Here is a 21728-nt window from a genome sequence, read left to right as displayed (position 1 = left end):
CAGTAATTCATAATTTGTGAATTCGACACTACCAATGATTTGACTGCAAATTTTTAGCGCAATTTCCATTCTGGAGAATTGCGATTATTAACTCGTCATTTCTGGGAATGGATGGATGGATGGATGGATGGATGGATGGATGGATGGATGGATGTCCGCAGCTTTAAGTCGTATCTCCTCCTCAACGAAGCAATATCTAGGACTAGTTCCAAAGCAAATATGTTAAGCAAGTTCCAAGGATGATGTGGGCCAAAAAAATTCCCGGAATTCCTTCCTGGATTTCCCGGAAAAGCCAAAAAAACCTCGAAAAAATGCAGTTTTTGCTCCATATTTCTGGCAACCAGACCACTTAGCGACTTGAAACATTTACCAATCGATTCCTGCCATAATTTAGAACAATATTGCCAAAGAAAGTTTTTCAAAAATATCCTTTCGTTTGGTCACAAATTTTAAATTATTTAAACTGAGCATCTTGTAGGCCTAGGATATTTTAAACTGAGCATCGTGTAGGCCTACTAGAAGAAGCGAAGCGGTGAAGTTCCAAACCAAGCACACCGGCTCAGGCAGTCGCTAGTGAGAGGCAACGTCTACTTGACGCATGTTAATTAAGGAAATTGCGCTTAATTTGTCACTAGACTTTTTATTAACTTGTTTTATCAGTAGCTCGTGAAGGACGATTACTCCCCCCCACCGCCCCCATTAAAGCAGCCGTCCGTGACGACAGTTCACAGACAGCAATGAAAAGATCAAACGGAACTTGCGTGTAACAGTGAACGTGTGGGGTTGTAAAGGACCGTGATCGAAATAGAACAAAGGTGTTGTGTCGACAGTGGTACTGCTAAATACGTGTGTCTACCAGTGTTTCCTACATACTTTTTTTCCCGGGGGAGGGGGGGGGTGGGGGGGGGGGGCGGACACTGTTAAAAGTATATATTTTCTATATAAATTTCATTTCGTTCGGGGGGGGGTAGACTTTTTCCGGGGGGGGGGGATACCTAGAAGAAACTCTGGTGTCTACTCCTGTCGAGAACCGTGAAACACGCCACCAAACTCAATGGTTTTCTTCGCTAGACTGCTAACCCGAAAATCTCTAGTTCGAATCCCGGTAAAAGTCAGTATAACGTCACTGTGTCCACCCAGTTAAGATAAGTAAAAAAAAAAAGCTGGGCGTAGTGCTGACCACACTATCCCTTCATATACCGAGGTCACAGAAACAAGTGAACTCTACTTCACTTGGTCCTTTGATTGTCAGGTTTGGAATGGAACTCTACTTTTACCAAGTTTTTTCATCTTTTCGTACTACTAGCAACATTCTACGAAAGACTTCAGTCGCGTCTGTGGTTTATGCTTTAAGTATTTCTGCAGTTATACTTTCTGCACCTGCTGCCTTTTCTGTTTTCATATTTTGTTCGACTTGTTGCAATTCTGATAATTGCATGGCTCCAGCGTTGATGTCCAGTTCTTTTGGCTTGATATTATATCATTGTGTTCAGGGCCGGCGCTACCTATAAGGCGAACTAGGCGGACGCCTAGGGCGCTGGCCGTAGGGGGGGGGGGGGGCGCCAAAATGGGTTGGAAAAACAAATTGAAAGTTTGAGGGGGGAGGGGGGTTGCAAATCGAAACTTTGGGGGGGGGGGGATGCAAATCAAAAGTTTGTCCCAGGGGGCACGAAAAAAATTGCGGGGGGGGGGGGGGGGGGGAAGCGCTTTTAATAAGTTTTGCCTAGGGCGCTAAATAACCTGGCGCCTGGTAATAAATAACCAACACCTGATTGTATTGTGCTGGTCTTAATCTGTTTTGTAGGTCTTTAATATATTCCTTAAACCTGGCGAGTTTTTCTTTTTATTTCCTATTCTCTCCTGCCCATTTTCGCCCCTTTAAAGTCCCATTTTTTCTATTTTTAAAGTTGCTTGCTAGTCATTTAATTATATTGTAAATGGTCTTTGTGTAATTTTTGAGGTTTGCATTTTATTTCCACATTCTAGATCAGCTGTTACTTTCAGCTTTCTTTTTTTTTTGCTTTGTTTAATTAATGTAAGGACGCAGTTAAGGGCCATACTTGGTAATCGAGTTGCCAAATCGTCATCTAAATGTTAATATAGTTAATCCACAAGGCATGACAATTACAATAAATTTAATTATAACTACACAATTCAGGTTTATTACTTATCGTTGTCAGTTATTCTACCATGTAGAAAATTCAGAGATTATGCCAGAGGCGTAGCGACCTTCCCGGCGCCCGGGGACAAACTTTTCGATTTGCACCCCCTCCTCAAGATTTCGATTTGCACCCCCCCTCAAGATTCCGATTTGCACCCCCCCCCTCAAACTGTCGATTTGCACCCCCCTCAAGATTTCGATTTGCACCCCCCCCTCAAACTTTCGGTTTGCACACCTCTCAACATTTCAATTTACATTTCCAACCCATTTTGGCGCCCCCTAAGGTCGGCGCCGGGGACATGTGTCGTCGTCCCCACCCCCCCTCGCTATGCTACTGTATTATGCACATTGTTGGATTATGGGAAGCACGTGAGGCCATAAACAGCTGTTATGATTTCGAGGTGACTACTATCAATAAAGAGCCACACCTAATTAGTGCAGGTAACATTGTGTAAATATTAATATATACATAATTAACGTCTCTATATTGGTTAATCCATGGAACTATAAGGCGGTGGGCAATGCAGAGAAATCACAGCACGGGTTATAATCCTCTTATATCTTAGTTTTAATTTTTGTTTCTTTCTCTTAGCCTAGTTTTTAAAATTATATTTAATTTTTTTTATAAAACGTAAAGTGTATCGCCCTTACAGCTGTTTAAAGCTGATCTTTTGGCTTCATTAAAAAAAAATAATTACATTTTATAAAAGTACATTATTCTGCTTCTTTTTAAAAATCTTAATTGTAATTTTGTCATGTGCGGAATATAAAGGATATATTAAGAATTCTAGAACGGTATTTTGACAAATGTTGACGTTTTTTACCACCGTTAGAAGCCGGGAAAATTCCCATGTGTGTGTGTGTGTGTGTGTGTATGTGCGTGTGTGTGTGCGTGTGTGTGTGAATAAGTATTATGTAAAAAGGTAGTTTTTCTTCTCAACTTTTAATTGATTTCCGGTAACCGAATGTACATATTTAATGTACATCCCGTTTCTCAAAAGCCTGTAACTTGAGTGCCGTTTCAGTTTGGTGAAAAAAACATTTCAAATATAGGCCAGCGTGTAAGAGAGCGTACACATTTCTAGCAACTTTTGAATGATTTCCGGAACAAGAAGTGGTACTTTAGTTTTTCCCTTAAAAACACGCCAACTTGAGTTCTGTTTCAGTTAGGTGGACAAGATTTTATATAAGTATAAAATCTTATATTTCAATTACTTCATTCGATGTTTCTCCTATTTAGATTTTGAAGAGTTTTTAATTTAGCCTGAAATGTCTTGTTTGGTGTCGATATCTTGACTGAGATATTTTGTCCTTTAAAATTCTACATTACCCTTAAAACAGCTACAAACATACACGCTATATTCTGAATTAGTTTTCGGACGACACTTTAAAAAGGGTTAACGTATACAACAGCGCATCACCATAACACACCCACTCTCATCGTATCCTGTATCACTCCGCCATTCTTGTCCCACTCACCCAGGTCTAGCCAGTTATATTTGCGCAGGTCTTGTCAGTTATACTGTTATACTTGTGAGAGTGAGAGGAGATATGTTTATTCCATGTGGAGATTTTTATTGTAGCAATTTATTACTTCGGAATTTGTTAATGCTATTTAAAAACGTCGCCTAGGAGACACAGGTAAATATGTGAGCTAGGATAATTATGGATAATTAGACATAATTAAAATATTATAATTAATCTAAAAATTCAACTTTAAATTAAGGATATTTAGGTACTCGATATTATCATTTTTTTACATCTTTAATTAAATCAGCCGACATAAATCGTCGGGATACGTGCACTTTATTTATATATTAAAAATGTTATTGCTAATGCTTTTTTTAAAATAATCTAAGGTACACAAAAGTTAGTCTTCAACACAATCATAAAAACTATTTTGAATCTCAAGGAAAACTGCGTTTTTATTATTTTTAGTCTATTTAAAAAAAAATTGAAGCAAATATATTAAGTAAGCCAAATGATAATTAATTATTTTAGTTTATAAAAACTTCATATCTGAAAAGTAAATATTCAAAAAAAGTTTTAACCCGAAATTAGTTTTTAAGGAAGTCAGCAAGCAACATGAGACTGTATTCACACAAAGTCCAAAGTGGACTGGATGCATTCCGCGTTTCTAACTTTATATCATGCGTATTATGTAAACGAGGGACACAGCCAGTTTACAATAGATGGATGGTTTCAGTGTCTCTTCCAGACTTTTTTCTCCGGGGGGGGGGGGGGGCACTTGAAATTTTCGGGGGGGGGGGGGGGGGAGGGTCAACTAGTAAAAGTGTATGTTTAGATCTCGTTCGGGGGGGGGGGGGCGGTAGACTTTCTTCGGGGGGGGGGGGGGGCTGGAAGAAAATCTGGATGATTTGATATCCAAGTAGCGACATCTTTTTGTACTGACGCTTGAAAGGAGGTTAGAATTTACTGTACAATAATAATTTGTGGTAAACTGCTATTTTCGAAAAATTTCCTGCTTGCAAAAATAATGCAAGTACTACATAAAGAATCACAGAATATATGCATTCATGCACATTCACATATTCAAATATACACATACTCATATCCATACCCATAACTATCACCATACCCCCCACACTCTAACTCTTACCCGTAGCCATACACGTAAGCATACACATTAATAAACGAATGTGCTAAAATGTTGAGCATCAATAGTTGCTAAGGGAAACAACACAGTTTATTAGCTTTGGCTTAATCATCCTAGCCTGGTTATATCCCCCTTACGGAGATAGAAATAAACAAGTTAATAAAAAGTCTAGTGACAATTTAAGCGCAATTTCCTTATGTTAATAAGTAAATCATCCTATAAAAATAAACTCCTACACGATGCTCAGTTTAAAATATCATCTTAGGCCTACAAGATGCTCAGTTTAAATAATTTAAATTTTTTTTTGTGACCGAACGAAAGGATACTTTTGAAAACTTTCTTCGGCAATATTGTTCTAAATTATGGCAGGAATCGATTGGTAAATGTTTCAAGTCGCTAAGTGGTCTGGTTGCCGAGATATGGAGCAAAAACTGCATTTGTTCGAGGTTTTTTGGCTTTTCCGGGAAATCCAGGAAGGAATTCCGGGAATTTTTTTGGCCTATGTTCATTCTCGGAACTTGCTTAACATATTTGCTTTTGGAACTAGTCCTCGATATTGCTTCGTTGAGGAGGAGATACGACTTAAAGCTGCGGACACACATCCATACATCGGACACACATCCAGAAATGACGAGTTAATAATCGCAATTGTCCAGTATGGAAATTGCGCTAAAAATATATTAAAAAATAGGGGGGGGGGGGTGGGTGTAGTCGGCTAAAATATAACTTCATACTTTGAAATGGGGAGATATGTCTTGGGACTAGGAGGAGTTTTGATGATTTGATGACGATATGTATCGATAAGGGAAGGGTGGTGGTGGTGGTTGTTAGGCCGGTTTGTAAACAAAGCCATTCGTTAAAAAAGAAAATGAAAACGTATTGGAAGAACTATACATTTTTTTGTTACGTTTATTCGGAGTAAAAGGGAGAAATATTATGAACGAAATCACTTCACAAACTCTAACCCATTCTCCCACACCCCAAACCACACAACACCACAACCATACCTCACAACAGACAGCATACCGAACAAAAACCAACAACATACAACCCCACACCCTACACCCAATTCCCCTAAACTCACCACCCCATACCCTGACCCGCAACAACTAGCCATTAAATTACCCAAGGATCCACACACAATCGTACACCATACACACCATTTCTTTTTACCCCACACCAACACACACATACATCACACAAACGGAGTAGACCAAACTCCACCCCAACATACACATACATCACACATACGGAGTAGACCAAACCCCACACCAACATACACATACATCGCAGATACGTTAGACCAAACACCACCCCAACACACACATTCATCACACATACGTGTAGACAAAACCACACCCCAACACACACATACTTCACACATGTACACCAAACCACACCCCAACACACACATACTTCACACATGTACACCAAACCACACCCCAACACACACATACTTCACACATGTACACAAAACCACACCCCAACACACACATACATCACACAAACGGAGTAGATCCAAAGCCCACCCCACCCCAACACACATACATCACACATACGTGAACACCAAACCTCACACCAACACACATATAATTATAAATTAATACCATTTTTATACACACACACGACCTCACTCACACACATGTATAATAGCATAATACTTTCTTACATTAAGAAGATTTGATAAACTATCCATATAAAATACACCAGTATGCCGATAATGAATACATTAATTGTGTGGTTGGTCAATATCTTTCTAGACCTTGTAGGCAGTTTTTTCTTAAAGCTTTATACTTGTTGATAATACATTCACTGTTGTTTAAATTGACAGACTGTTGCTGTTTATAGACTAAGCTAAATTTAGGTCAATGACTCTGGTACATGTGTAATACAACGTGGGGGAGAGTGTAAATTAAAGCAGCGTTTTCTGGGTCGATTTTCTATTACAGATGTAAGATGCAACGTTTGAGGGTGAATAAGTAGGGAGAGCGGGGGAGCAGAGGGTGGGGGGGGGGGGGGGGGGGGGATAAGGGATAGTGAAGTGGGGCGTGCCCTTAATTTTAATTGCGACTAAATTGATTGTTCATTAACGATAATGAAGAACAACCGGCTATTGTTACTTGATGAAACTAACCGGCTATTGAAACTTTATCAAAACCGGGTTTTTTTCAAACAAGCCTAACCTAATTTAAATGTCGCCATTGTTGTAGACGCTAATTAACTTATCTCACTCAATTAGCGACCCTCCCTGCTAAAGTTTCCTTCCCTTCTCACCCAAGGTCAAATACCATATATATATATATATATATATATATATATATATATATATATATATTGTTACGTACCCCCTTCTCTAATCCTTTCGAACTAGTCAGGGGATCGTAAACAAGAAGAAGAAAAATAAGAATAAATAAAAGCCAACTTTAGTAATCTCTATTTATTCGCCACAAATCACAACACTTAAAGTTAACCCGCCACCGAAGTACAACAATCAGAAATATACACAAATAACTACAACAACTAAAGTTCTTAGTACGACTACCCTACTTGTCCCTAACTGTCTATCTAGCCTAGGTCTAGTACATGTCGTGGCTTTCCACTAGCTCACAGAGACGACCCATGTCTGTCTCCTCTAAACCTAGCTATTCGAGACGTCCGTCCGTCTCCGTGTGTGTGTCCCGAGTGTCTGTCGAGAGTGTCCGTGTGTTCCCAGTCTCCGGTCTACCCTCCTAAAGTACTCGTCCCCCGTTCTACACCGTGGGAACGATTTTAATTAAGGCCTGACCCTAGGTCATATCCGTCCATGACGGTCCACTCGGCCCCCTCCGATCTGGAAGGTTTTCCCAGCCGTAAAACACGGACCGTCACTAGCCTAGATCAAGCATCAACGGTCAGCACGTGGTGTCACCAGGTAATTTATGGGCTGTTGTCCACGTTAATAGCCGAGTCCCCCAAGACACCAGGTATGCACCGCCCACAGCGTAATCTAATCCGTGGTGTGGCCGTCAAGACCCCCAGACTCTCGCGGCCTATGCTGGCCAGTGCATTAACATGCCTAAGCATTTCATTTTAATTACCTGGCCCTCCTCGATGGGACCAAACCCAGGTAATGATCACTTGGGATCGTAACAATATATATATATATATATATATATATATATGTTTTCTGAATGTTTACTTTTTCTACACAAAACCTAACATTTGACCTTATATAAAAAAGAACACTGGCTGGGGTGAAACGGCGGTGGTTCAAATCATCACTTGTCCTTATGGTATAGAACTTGCTTAAAGCGAGAAATAAACCATCACCTACAAAATGCAGCCTATATTAGTGGTAGCTTTCATTAGCAGGGCAAAATTTCGCAGCTATTAAAGAATATATGTCCAAACTATAAGCCAAAGCTTTAAAAAAAGCAACCCTTTGTAGTACCGTTTACGTTTAAATCCGGCTTCATTTTTCTTATTGGGTGAAATAGCACAAAGACCAGTTGTTTTATGCTAACTTGCTGGTATTTGAATGTGCAGGCCTATAGCTATAACATACACCGCATTCCAGGAAACTAACAAATAGTAGCGGATGCACTCAATGGCGTCGCTGTTACGTATCACCCGGTGCAATACCTCGGAAGGTCACCCCTCTAATATATATATATATATATATATATATATATATATATATATATATATATATATATATATATATATATATATATATATATATAAGCCATATACACGGGTATGTATCGAGCCTAGTTGTACTTAAATGATTATTTAACTCTAATCCATCATTAATCCATCATTAATTTATTAATTGACCTGACAATAAGCATTTTTCTTCTGTAAAGTTAGTTCGACATATTTTGCCTCGGTGACACGCCCCGCCCCCTTAAATGTTGTCACCGGATGCGGACGCCCCCCCTCTCCACCTCCCCACACATACCCTCCCCGATCCCCTTGCGAAACACCATTGAGACCTTGCTGTGTGCTACCACAAAACACAGTGTTCAAGGGGCATAACAACCGTCTCTGAGCGTAAACTGTTCGTTTTTACTTGATCACAACAACCAGCACACGTCGCCTTTCAAAAGCGTGTTTTTTCCCCCTTCCCACTTCCTCGAAACAGAATAGCTGTTGGTTTCTTTTATTTCCTGTTTTCCTGGATTTTCCCGCGTATCCTGTTGTGTACGAGCGCTTGAGTAGTGTGGACTTGTAGAGTCGCGTCCCGGGTGTTTCTCCTGGGGGGGGGGCACTTGATATTTTCGGGGGGGGGGCGATCAACATTTTTCGGGGGGGGGGGCGGACACTAGTAAAAGTGTATGTTAACTATATAAATTCCATCTCGTTCGGGGGGGGGGGGGGGGGGTAGACTTTCTTCGGGGTGGGGGAGGGGGGGTCTGCCTCCCCCCCCCCCTCCGAAGAGATGCCTGGAAGAAACTCTGGTCGCGCCCTTGGTGTTAACTCAATAGCACTTTTCAGTATTGTGAAATGCTTTTTAAAACATTTACCTCCCTTTACTACTTTCTGTAATATTTCTCTTTTTTGTTTAGAAAATAAAGCGGGAGTAATCTCCCCTAAACTTTACGAATATTCTTATACAACACTACGGGGGATGGCAACTCGGGATATAGACATGATTTTTAATCCGTTTTTAATTACTGAAACTTTTTAAAATAGAGTAGAATCTCTTAGAAAAAAGAATTGCGCTCCAAGTAAACACCATACAATCTGTGTGTAACAGTGCGGAATATTATTAGTACTTTATGAATTCACATGCGTTTTTTTTTGAGAAAGCGGAAATAGCGAAAATTACTACTTCCGTTCAACGGAAATTACTCAAAATTTAATAGAAGGCAGAAAAGTAGATTTTTTACTTGTGTGTGAAATTTCGTCAATCTATCTGAAACAGTACGCAAGTTATAGGCTTTTGAAAAAATTGATAGTAGAATAAGTTCCACTTCCGGTGACCGGAATTCGCTGAAAAGATGATCAGAACTACAAATTTGATTTAATACTTATATATGAAATTTTATTAACATAGCTGTAACGGTACTTAAGTCATCGTGTTCACAGACACACAGACACACATACACACTCACATACACACTACAACACACACAGACATACGGACAAGATTGCAAAACTATGTTTTTCCGACTCAGGGTGGTGTAAAACGTCGAGATTTGTAAAAAATATCGATAATTTTTTTTACACGATTACAATACTTCCTCTATACATCGTATACGAGAAAGTAAAAATCAGATGGTGTTATTAAAGAAAAGAGAATTTAAAAACTTGTGTTATTTTTGTATGTACATACACTAGGTTCGACGGTATTTTCAAAAATATCGCAAATGAAACAACATAAAAAACAAATGTTTATTAAAATATTATTTAAACGCGTTTCTAACCTTAAATATAACCCAGCTGTGATGTCTTTACACAGGTGCACGCTTTATACAATAGCAAGTGGTGAGATGTTCCAACTCAGGTCGACTATGGGCGGGGTGTGTGTGGATGGGCAGAGGCGTAGCGACCCCTCCCGGCGCCCGGGGCGAACATTCAGTTTGGCGCCCCGCCATATATATATATATATATATATATATATATATATATATATATATATATATATATATATATATATATATATATATATATATATATATATATGTATATATATATATATATATATATATGTGTGTGTGTGTGTGTGTGTGTGTGTGTGTGTCTGTGTGTGTGTGTGTGTGTATGTGTGTGCGACAGTCTTGAAAAAAAAATAATTACGCTGTACGATTGTCGTTCCACAAAACTTAACTCAACGCCAATTAAATTCCCCTTAAGATGCATTATCCTTTAAAGATGATGATAAGTAATGTCAGGGAAAAAAAATATTGTAACGGTGCTAATTCGTTTAGGACAGTCTGTTTATGCTTTATCTTTGGAACAGTCTCTTTTATGATATAGTATATATTTGGATTACAAGTTTGTTATATTAAGGTCATACAATTGACATACAATAGCAAATTATTTTTCACATTGGAATACGATATGGGTATTTCGTTGACTGGTTGATTGTATAATGAAAAAGCGCCCCCCCTCCCCACCATCTTGGACAAAAATGGTAGAGCGGATTTTAAACGTCACTAACTCTTGTTTTTATGTTACACAATCGTAAATACGCTTTAGTTCCATGGGTTCTTTTATGAGTGATACGGGTTATTTATTCCTTATTTTTTCCGATTTTAGTCTTCAAAAAAGCGCCCCCCTCCCTCCATCTAGGAAAGCTGGAAAGCAGTTTTCCGGTCACTGTTTCTTAAGGATATACCTTTTACAGTTACTCAATCAAGGTAGAAAACAGTTAAATCAGTATGCAAAGGCTCTCAGTCGTTAAATTTCTTTACTTTGACTGTTTATAATTAAAAACTGCAGCTTAAAATGAGGTTGTACATTTTTTTCTACCCCTTTTGGCGCCCCCTTAGGGTCGGCGCCCGGGGCGGCCGCCCTCCCCGCCCTCCCCTAGCTACGCCTCTGTGGATGGGACTGTGTGTGTGAGGGGGGGGGGGGGGAAAGACCAGCGATAGGCGACATGTTAAACAACAACATGCATCTAGGTTATCAAAACAAACCGTCTTATACATTATGGAAACATTAGGCCTATGCATTCCATACATGTTCATGTGTGTGCTCGCTGCTAATGAATAACTCTTTATAGTTATTAACAAAACATTATCTAGATTTCTTAAATTAGAAATTTAATTAGATTCTAGGGGTTCGATTAGGTGTCAAAATGTTTAAGAACTGCCTTGGTTTAGGAAGACATTTATTCAAATGTTATTAAGTAAATATAATTATATAGGGAGCTTGATGAACTATTCTAGTGGGGTCGCAAGGCGTATGAAGGGGGTGCGGACCGCACCGGGTGACACCATTTAGGAGGGTGACACTAAGAGTAAAAATTGCAAAATTTATAGAAGGGAAATGTCATTTGACAGTTCAGGTGAGGAATGATTAGTTAAAAAGTCTTAGAAGTACACATTGACCATCTGAACAACACACACACACACACACGCACGCACACACACACACACACACACACACACACACACACAGATATCATCATGATGGATCACAAGAAACAGCTGTGCAGCATGGCCCAGAACAGTGAACTTAGCTGTAGATGACAGCTGAGTATCTTCCAGGCATCTGAAGGAAGTCTACCGCACCCGGAACGAAACGAAATTTATTCAGAAAATATATACTTTTAACGGTGTCCGCCCCACCCTTCACCCCCCGAAGAAAATTTCAAGTGCCCCCCCCCCTGAGAAAAAAGTCTGGAAGAAACACTGGATGACAGCCTATGTTGCAAGATGATGACTTTGTAGTGTAGCCCTTAGCCCTTAGGTAGAGTTTACTTATGTTTCGTTCTGATGGAACGTTCACATGTTGCTGCGATGCTAGAGATAATACCCCTAAATTATTTTGTAAAGGAATATTTGGCCTCCATGTTCCTTGTCTAATGAGGAAGACGTAGGAAGTCACTAAAGCCAACAGGGATGTCTTGGGAGATGTCAAAATTAATAGCCGAGGATAGGAAGAAATGGAAGGAAATGGTGGAGGCCCTATGCTCCACAAGGAGCAAAGAGGACTAAGTCAAGTCAAGTCAAAGCCATGAATGATTTTGTATGCAAGATTACAGTTAGGGACCTTACGTATATGGGTATGTGGGTATGTTTGTCTATGTGAATACGATAAATTGAGTACTGTTTCTTTTAGAGTTACATTTTTAAGTTGTTTTAGATCCTATTTTAAGAATTCAAACAACCTTTGAGCAATTTTCGTTAAAGGGGGGTGGTGTGGAGCTTAGTATATTTCAGGCTACAAAACACCCCAACCCCCTACCTAAGCCACTAGTTTAGAACATTAGCTTACCACTGCGTTCTAGATTTGGTGTACTTTTTGTTGTAGACATAAAATATATTGTGACTCTTGTTGTAGTTAGTGTGTAGTGTAGTTGGTGCTTTAAACTTTTATTTTTAGTCTTATTAACCAGCCTTCGTTTTATATAGGCCCTTGTTTTATTACCCGTTATTGTTACCCGTTATTGTTACCCGTTATTGTTACCCCAGTTATTGGTACTTTATATGTTGTATGCCACGCTTGACTGGGTTCGCAGGTGTCAGTGTGTTCACAACAATCATTTTCTCGTAAAGCAGCCTATTTTACGAACATTACACCTCTACGTGTATTCTCGGAAAAACGATTGTTTTTTTTATGAACTTACATACACGATTTCACTGAACACATCAACCCAACCGTAGCTGTTGTATAAGAACGAGCCGACCCGCTGCGTATCATACGCCGCTATTTAGTTGTTTTATTTTCTACTTTTCAGTAATTCATAATTTGTGAATTCGACAGTACCAATGCTGCCACTGAAAATATTTGCTTTAAAACACTAACCCCCCCCCCCTTTCCCCTAACCCCGACCCTACACCCCCCCCCCCCGTGAAAGCAGCCTCCTCTTAGTTACCTCCTGTAAGTTTAAAATCGTTTCAAACTAAATTATCTGCCCCTAATAACCGTCACGATTTGTAATCATTTATCGTGACCACAGCTCACCAGACCATGTGGGGGTGGGGTGGGGGTGGTAGTGATAGTGATAGAGAGAAAGATAGGGGACTGTAAGGCGCGCTTGCAGCTTGTTTTCTAGCGTCTCCCAGAAGAGAATTATATATATAGATATTTAGGGGATCTCACGAATGCTGTATTTACAAACAGAGTTATTTTAAGGCGTCTCTTGGGGGAGTACGACGGGGGCACTGCCTCCTCCGGAAAGAAATACTTATATAGACAATACATACTTTTACCAGTGTACGCTCAAATCAGCCCCAAAAATGTAAATTTAAAAAACTATCCCCCATCCCGGGAGATAAATGTCTGAAAGAAACAATTCACGAATATGAATGTTATATATTTAAAGGGGATGATGTCATCATGTTTGTTGTAACGGAATGTTTGTGAGCGATGAAAATAGCATACCATAATGGAGTGTACGTTCTCGGCACAGTAGCGTAGCGAGGGGGGGGGGGGGCGGGGGGGGTACATATGTCCCCGGGGGCCGACCTTAGGGGGCGCCAAAATGGGTTGGAATAATAAATTGAAAGGTTGAGGGGGGTGCAAATTGTAAGTTTGAGGGGGGTGCAAATCGAAATCTTGAGGGGTTCAAATTGAAAAGTTTGTCCCCGGGCGCAGGGAAGGGTCGCTACGCCTCTGTCTCGGCAGAGGCGTAGCCAGGTTTTTGGTGTAGGGGTGTGAAAAGAGAAAAAAAAGGTCGTTAACATACTCAGTGTCGTAGCGAGGTCGGGTGGCACTTAATGGTGTCACCCCCCAGAGGCATAGCGACCCTTCCCGGGGACAAACTTTCAAATTTTTTTTTAACTACAAGTAATCTTACACACTCAAAATAAAAAAAAATATTAAAATGGCATTACACTAGCCTAAAAAACATACTACATAAACTGAACGTAACTCCCATTTGCTAGCTGGGATTGGTTCATTGTGGAATTTTCGGACTTTGTTGCACCCGACAAACGAGCGTGTCAACAAATTAGGTCAGGTGTGTAACTAAAAAGTTAAATGGGGACGCCAAAAACGACCCAGAAACGCGTTTTTTTCCCCGCAGATACCTAATATGTAGTAGCTTTTTACTTCATGATTACTTTACTAATTTTTAACGTAAAGTTATTAGCTTTGTACCATTAAAAAGTACATTTTAAGCCATTTAGTTCAGTGTAATGTTTATTGAAGTGTCTATTGTAAAATACATCACATGTGTTGTATCGAATGAAAACTGTCACCGAAATAATTTTAAAGCGGAAATCGCGCGACCTTCGCTTGGCACACTACTTGTGCCTTTCAAAAAATTTCCTGAAAAAACGTTGCAACATATAGCAAAGCTCAATAGTTTTTAGTTAGATTTCAAACAAAAATATGGTTTAATAGATGGAAAAATTTAAATGTTAAAATTAAAAATAGAGCGATTTCTAAAATAACGTATGGTTTTGACTTCATTTTTACAAATTCGTCCTTTTATAACTCGAAAATTAGAAAGGCTTACACTATTAGTATTACTGTGACGAAAAAATAGTTAAAATTTATACCATAAACAAATATGTTATCTTAGAGTCTGGAATTCTTAACATAGCAGCTTAAAAATGCAATGATAGGTTGTAAAAAATTCGGTTTAGGCCTTCCCTAGTCATAAGCTTTGTTAGATTTTGTACAGTTATGATAATCACATTCAGGCAGTATTTAATTCTAATCTCTTTTTTACAATCCCTTAAATATCATTTAATTATTCAATAATTCTTTTTAAATAGTAGGCCTACATTTATTTTAGAACTGATGATCTCGAAATAGAATATAAATATAATGCTAATCCAAGTAATTTATTTTTAGTTTTTAATTTTTTGTTTGTTCCTAACACGTCATCCGAAGGGCTTTGAATTGATTGTGTAGCAAAATATGGCTCATCAGTTTATTTCCCCAACGGCCCACTTTTTCCCAACGGCCCACTTTTTCCCAACGGCCCACTTTTCCCCAACGTCCCACTTTTTTCCCAACGGCCCACTTTTCCCCAACGGCCCACTTTTCCCCAACGGCCCACTTTTCCCCAACGGCCCACTTTTCCCCAACGTCCCACTTTTCCCCAACGGCCCACTTTTCCCCAACGTTCAACTTTTCCCCAACGTCCCACTTTTCCCCAACGTCCCACTTTTCCCCAACGTCCCACTTTTCCCCAACGGCCCACTTTTCCCCAACGTTCAACTTTTCCCCAACGTCCCACTTTTCCCCAACGGCCCACTTTTCCCCAACGTCCCACTTTTCCCCAACGTCCCACTTTTCCCCAACGTCCCACTTTTCCCCAACGTCCCACTTTTCCCCAACGTCCCACTTTTCCCCAACGGCCCACTTTTCCCCTACGTCCCACTTTTCCCCAACGTCCCACTTTTCCCCAACGTCCCACTTTTCCCCAACGTCCCACTTTTCCCCAACGTCCCACTTTTCCCCAACGTCCCACTTTTCCCCAACGTCCCACTTTTCCCCAACGTCCCACTTTTCCCCAACGTCCCACTTTTCCCCAACGTCCCACTTTTCCCCAACGTCCCACTTTTCCCCAACGTCCCACTTTTCCCCAACGTCCCACTTTTCCCCAACGTCCCACTTTTCCCCAACGTCCCACTTTTCCCCAACGTCCCACTTTTCCCCAACGTTCCACTTTTCCCCAAAGTTTTCCCCAACGGCCCACTTTTCCCCAACGTCCCACTTTTCCCCAACATTTTCCCAACGGCCCACTTTTCACCAACGGCCCACTTTCACCAACGTCCCACTTTTCCCCAACGTCCCACTTTTCACCAACGGCCCAGTTTTCCCCAACGTCCCACTTTTCACCAACGGCCCACTTTTCCCCAACGGCCCACTTTTCCCCAACGGCCCAGTTTTCCCCAACGTCCCACTTTTCACCAACGGCCCACTTTTCACCAACGGCCCACTTTTCCCCAACGGCCCACTTTTCCCCAACGTCCCACTTTTCACCAACGGCTTTGTGTGTAGTAGGAAGGGTGGGGTAGGTTTGGGGGTAGACTTGCAGGCAGAGTTTTATGTGGAGGAGTGCCACTAAGTTCCTCTGTATCTCGATATAATTAAGCTATTGAATTAGATCTGAGGGTTTTCAGTGGCACAATTGTATCGAGGGTACACAAACTTAATAAACTATAGTTCTTTGTTGTTTCCATGAATATCATCAATTGCAAGCTGACCCAAAGATTTAAAAAACCTACGTTTATTACGTCTTTATTATCATGTCGACCGATATGATTTGCGCCGTTAGTTTATATATATATATATATATATATATATATATATATATATATATATATATATATATATATATATATATATATGCTTAATCCTCATCACTCCCTGTGGAGTATAGAGAACAACAAATCTCCGCCATTCCACTCTGTCTTGGGCGAGCCACAATAGTTCATGCCAGGTCTTGCCAGTAGCCTGCACTTTTTCTTCCATCTCTCTCCTCCATGTTCCCAGTGGTATATATATATATATATATATATATATATATATATATATATATATATATATATATATATATATATATATATATATATATATAATTGCAGATACGTACTTACTTTAAGTATATTTTGAGATACTACCAATCAAAAAGACTTCAGTATGCAGTTTCAGAAAACATCAGTTCTGTGGAAGATCGATATATCTCTACAACTTTTAGGTAGGTTTATTTAAATTCTATATTTGTTATACAGATTTGTTATTTACATATTTTGTCCGACTATTTATTTTTTTAATAGACTAAGCTACATCTAACTCAATAACTTCTTATTTGTGTATTAAATTGTGCGGGAGAGAAGTAAAATAAAAAAGCTGTTTTTTATGCCTACTTTCCCTTGAGATGAAAGATGCAGCTTTTAATGGTGAAACGGAGGAATGGGTGGGGCGTTAATCTAAGGCCACGCCCCTAATTTAAGTGTTGGGTACCCGGGCTGGATATCGCCATTTGACAAAACTGTTCTTGAGATGTAACAAGATAATCCCCGATGAAACAAACGGGCTTTTTGACCGAAAGCTGCCCCGTAAGAAGATGTCTAATCTGCCCTATGAATGTTTTCATAAAATATTTTGTTTTGAACGCATGATGGTTAATCTGGTCCCTTGGTACGCTCTGAAGCTATGTCGGCACAAAGACAAACAGTCAGGTCTGCAGTAAGCCAAAACTTCAATTTTTCCCTTAGGTAAGTCAGGTACCCATGAAAACTTGATAGACAGACGTCACACAGTACAAACTCTAACCTGGGATCCGAACTCGAAATTTTCGGGTTAGCACTCATGTGCTCTACCATCCGACCATACATTCCCGTAATCCTAACAAAATCACGGTGATATTATTGTTTGTTGACCCCCGAGGTTCGTACCGAGCCGACAAATCCAAGTGTAATGTTAATGGTAATTTCCATTATTTTCCACGGTCGTCGTAGTATATTGCACATACTATTTGGCCAAGTTTCAAAATGTTATGGTGGTCCAGAGGCGTAGCTAGGGTAGGGCGAACCCGTTCGTCGATTGGGGCAGAAAGTAAAAATAATTTAAGTGATTTCTACAACGATTGCGTATATGTATATATATATATATATATATATATATATATATATATATATATATATATATATATATATATATATATATATATATATATATATATACACATGTACATGGGGTGGGGGCGCATAACTGACAGTTCGCCCCGGGCGTCGGAATATGTCTCTACGCTTCTGTATTAGTAGCGATATATTACACATAATAGTTGACTTCATTTTATGCAGTGGTGATCACGATATATTGCACATTATCTAACCACAAGTTACTCTTAACACGTTAAACTTTATCTAAATTAAACTGAGGCTCATTATTCTAACAGCTTGTATCGTCCACAACGGTACTTTAAACTTGGGTTTATGTTTTGGCTTGGTCGAGTTATTTGTGAAATAAGTTTTATGGTTTTTGAATAGAGTAAATCAAAATTTTATTTTCTGTTCAGTGTAAATTTTGTTAAGTTAAGGTTTAGTCTCATGGCTAGGAACGGAGTTTACAAATCGTTATCTGAAAATATGTTAGTGTAGGTTACGGACAAGGCATGTAAAATTAACTTAATAATAAGTATAACTTAGCTACACATTTCAGGCTTTTTACTGAATGTCATCGGTTATTCTACCAAGTACATTGGCAAATTCGAGGATTATGCACATGTTGGATTATGGGAAGCGTGTGACAACAGGAACAGCTGTTACGATTTCGAGGTTATTCTTTTCGATACAGAGCCACATTTAATTAGCGCAGGTAAGGTTTGGTAAATATTGATATTTACATAATCAACGTCATAAAATAGGTTTATTATGATCTCCCTATCAGGCCGTTGAGTTATCGTTAAGACAAAAGAAAAAAGCACTAATAACACGTAAAGTTGGTTAAAAACAAAAGGACGCAAGCATAAAAAAATCAAGTTAAATGAAAGCTTGATGAATGAAGATAAATAAATGCTGGTTACACAAGCATCATCCCTGATTTCATTCCTGATTTCATTTCTGATTTTATTTCTGATTTTTTTCCTGATTTCATTCCTGATTTCATTCTTGATTTCATTCCTGATTTCATTCCTGATTTCATTCCTGATACCATTCCTAATTTTATTCCTGCTTTCATTCCTGATTTCATACATGATTCCATTCATGATTCCATTCATGATTTCATTCCTGATTCCATTCCTGAATCCATTCCTGAATCCATTCCTGAATCCATTCCTGATTCTATTCCTGAATCCATTCCTGATTTCATTCCTGATTTCATTCTTGATTTCATTCCTAATTTTATTCCTGATGCTATTCCTAATTCCATTCCTGATTTCATTCCTGATTTCATTCCTGATTTCATTCGTGGTTACATTCCTAATTCCATTCCTAATTTCATTCCTGATTTCATTTCTGATTTCATTCCTGATTTCATTCCTGATTACATTCCTAATTCCATTCCTAATTCCATTCCTGATTCCATTCCTAATTCCATTCCTGATTTCATTTCTGATTTCATTCCTGATTTTAATCCTAATTCCATTTTTGATTTTTTCCAGTTTGGGCCCGTGCGGCCCGTGCCCTACTTGGCATATGTCTGACCTGTCAGGCCCTGGTAATCCTGTTGACACTTTCAGCTCTTGTCATTAAACCAAACAAATTCTTGGCCTGGTGTACTATTGGACTGGCATTCTTTTCAGGTGCGTTTATTATGTATACATAAAAAAAAACAACTTTGCAATAACTTTGAGCTCAAGTGCGTACATACCGCGCTCGCCTTCTCTGTTACAATAGCATTGGAATGTTCCCCGACCTATGACGCTGGAAATAGAAGGCATGGCCTACTAAATATCGCTAACATAAATAATATAACTAGCGCTTAACGTGTAGAACAATATGGTGGGATATTGGATATAGTAATAAGATATAATTATTTAATACATCTTAAGTGGAGTGGAAATCATAACAATGTGGATACTCGTAAAAATACACCAAACGCTGACAATAAAGACATATGGCAATAGAAGTTTGATATAGATTTCTAGTTTATTAAAATCATCAAATGCCTTCTGTAAAGAAGCGATAACTGCTAATTTCTTGGACGCACCTATACCCAGGGTGGGGGTTAGCGTGCAGGTGCGCTGAGCAAGGGCAGTGGTCAGGGTAAAAAGGACCGAGTTAATTGGTTACCGGCTTAGGGATGAGTCACATCGTAGATGTAGTCCAACTGAACAGTGTAAAGGTCCTGGGATTCCAGCTGACAGGGGGGGGGGGGAGGCGGGTGAAGAGGCGGAGCACAGGTAAGGGATCATCCATAAATGACGTCACGCTTTTTTGACGATTTTTACCGCCCCCCTTTCCCCTTCCGTCACACATCATCACAAAAAGCCAGACCCCCCCCCTAAAATGACGTCACACCTCAGCCTACAACCCCTCCCTCAAAATTGCAGTTGAATTACTTTTTTAAACATCGATATTTTTCCAAAATCATGTCTGAACTCAGTCAAAACTGAGTATTTTAATCAATTCCTATTACAATTTATTAAAACAGTTTTCTAAAACGCGAAATAACGTCTAAAATTCGTTTTCTAACATTGCTTTTTTATAATGCAAAAGTGTGACGTCACACCATCTGAACCCCCCCCCCCTCCTCTTCATCACACACCCTCATAAAATTACGGACCCCCTCCCCCCTGCGAGTATGACGTCATTTATCGACGACCCCTAGAGAGTATAGGTCGTAACGAAGATGGCGGTAAAATAACATTACCGTCATAACACACAGAAACACACACACACGATTGACACACGTACATATATATATATATATATATATATATATATATATATATATATATATATATATATAAATAAATAAATAAATAAATATATATATATATATATATATATATATATATATATATATATATATATGTGTGTGTGTATATATATATATCTATATCTATATATGTAAAGTATAAGCACACATGCACATATATTTTGTTCTGTTGCAGTTCTTTTTGGACTAATTGGTATCGGGGTGGCGGCAGGAGAAATTAAAAGACTTTTCAAACTGCGGTACCATTATGACTACAACGTGGGGTGGTCATTTGACCTAGTCATCGCTGGCCTGGCCATGCTTATAGCGGCAGGTGTTCTATCTATCGTTGAAGCTAAAAGACAGGAAAAATAAGTTCACAGAATGTTGATTTGTTTTTCTAAAGTCTAATTGTTGTTTATTTTAAATACTAATATTTGGTACTGTGTTTTTGAGCAGAGCATTTATTGTTAAACATATTATTAGTATTAATCTAGTGTTGACCACACTACTTATGTATGTTGAGGTCAAAGAAACAGGTGAAATCTACTTCACCTGCTTCACGGATCTCGAGATTTGAAAGAGAAACTTTTTTCAGCTCTATGTTAATCTTTTAGATATTTTCATTTTAAAAGTGTAATTTTTGTTTAACATTATGTTTTTATTTATCCATTCATGTTAAATTAATAAAACTTGAAATTGTATTTTACACAGAATTAAAGTGTATTAGATGCTTTTTTTATTTTGATCATTCTGAGTTATTTTGTCAGAGATGTTTTGTTTGTAATGTTTTGTCTGAAATTGTTTGTTTTCGATATTTTGCCTGAGATATTTCGTCCTGCAACTCTCGTATATTTCACTAAGTACTTGCACACCAGTGAGCTTTGAGCTAATCTGATTTCAGTCGAGGCTTGTCTCAACCGACGCCCAGCGCATTAACACAACACACCCACTCTCCTCGTATCCTGTATC

At 39.0% G+C, this 21728-nt stretch overlaps 1 protein-coding gene across 1 annotated transcript; it reads left to right on the top strand.

The window, feature by feature from the left end:
- Window positions 1–3688: 3688 nt before the first annotated feature.
- Window positions 3689–21482, top strand: LOC131929591 (uncharacterized). The gene is made up of 5 exons (XM_059285878.1): window positions 3689–3802; window positions 16976–17088; window positions 18555–18710; window positions 19498–19638; window positions 20953–21482. The coding sequence occupies exons 2-5, from the start codon at window positions 17031–17033 to the stop codon at window positions 21129–21131; spliced, it is 534 nt and encodes a 177-aa protein (XP_059141861.1). The 5' UTR covers window positions 3689–3802; window positions 16976–17030; the 3' UTR covers window positions 21132–21482.
- The last annotated feature ends 246 nt before the right edge of the window (window positions 21483–21728 follow it).

The sequence above is a fragment of the Physella acuta genome, unplaced genomic scaffold, assembly GCF_028476545.2.
Source record: "Physella acuta isolate Inbredline_101_S28 unplaced genomic scaffold, ASM2847654v3 ptg001653l, whole genome shotgun sequence".
Taxonomy (NCBI): Eukaryota; Metazoa; Mollusca; class Gastropoda; family Physidae; genus Physella; species Physella acuta.
This window is presented reverse-complemented; position numbering and strand designations above follow the sequence as displayed.

Excerpts from the sequence above, each read along its gene's own strand:
- LOC131929591 (XM_059285878.1), top strand. The coding sequence starts at position 17,031 with ATGCAGTTTCAGAAAACATCAGTTCTGTGGAAGATCGATATATCTCTA. Across the intron at positions 17,089-18,554 it reads TATATCTCTACAACTTTTAG|GCTTTTTACTGAATGTCATC; the intron begins GTAGGTTTATTT and ends TACACATTTCAG. Across the intron at positions 19,639-20,952 it reads TGGACTGGCATTCTTTTCAG|TTCTTTTTGGACTAATTGGT; the intron begins GTGCGTTTATTA and ends GTTCTGTTGCAG.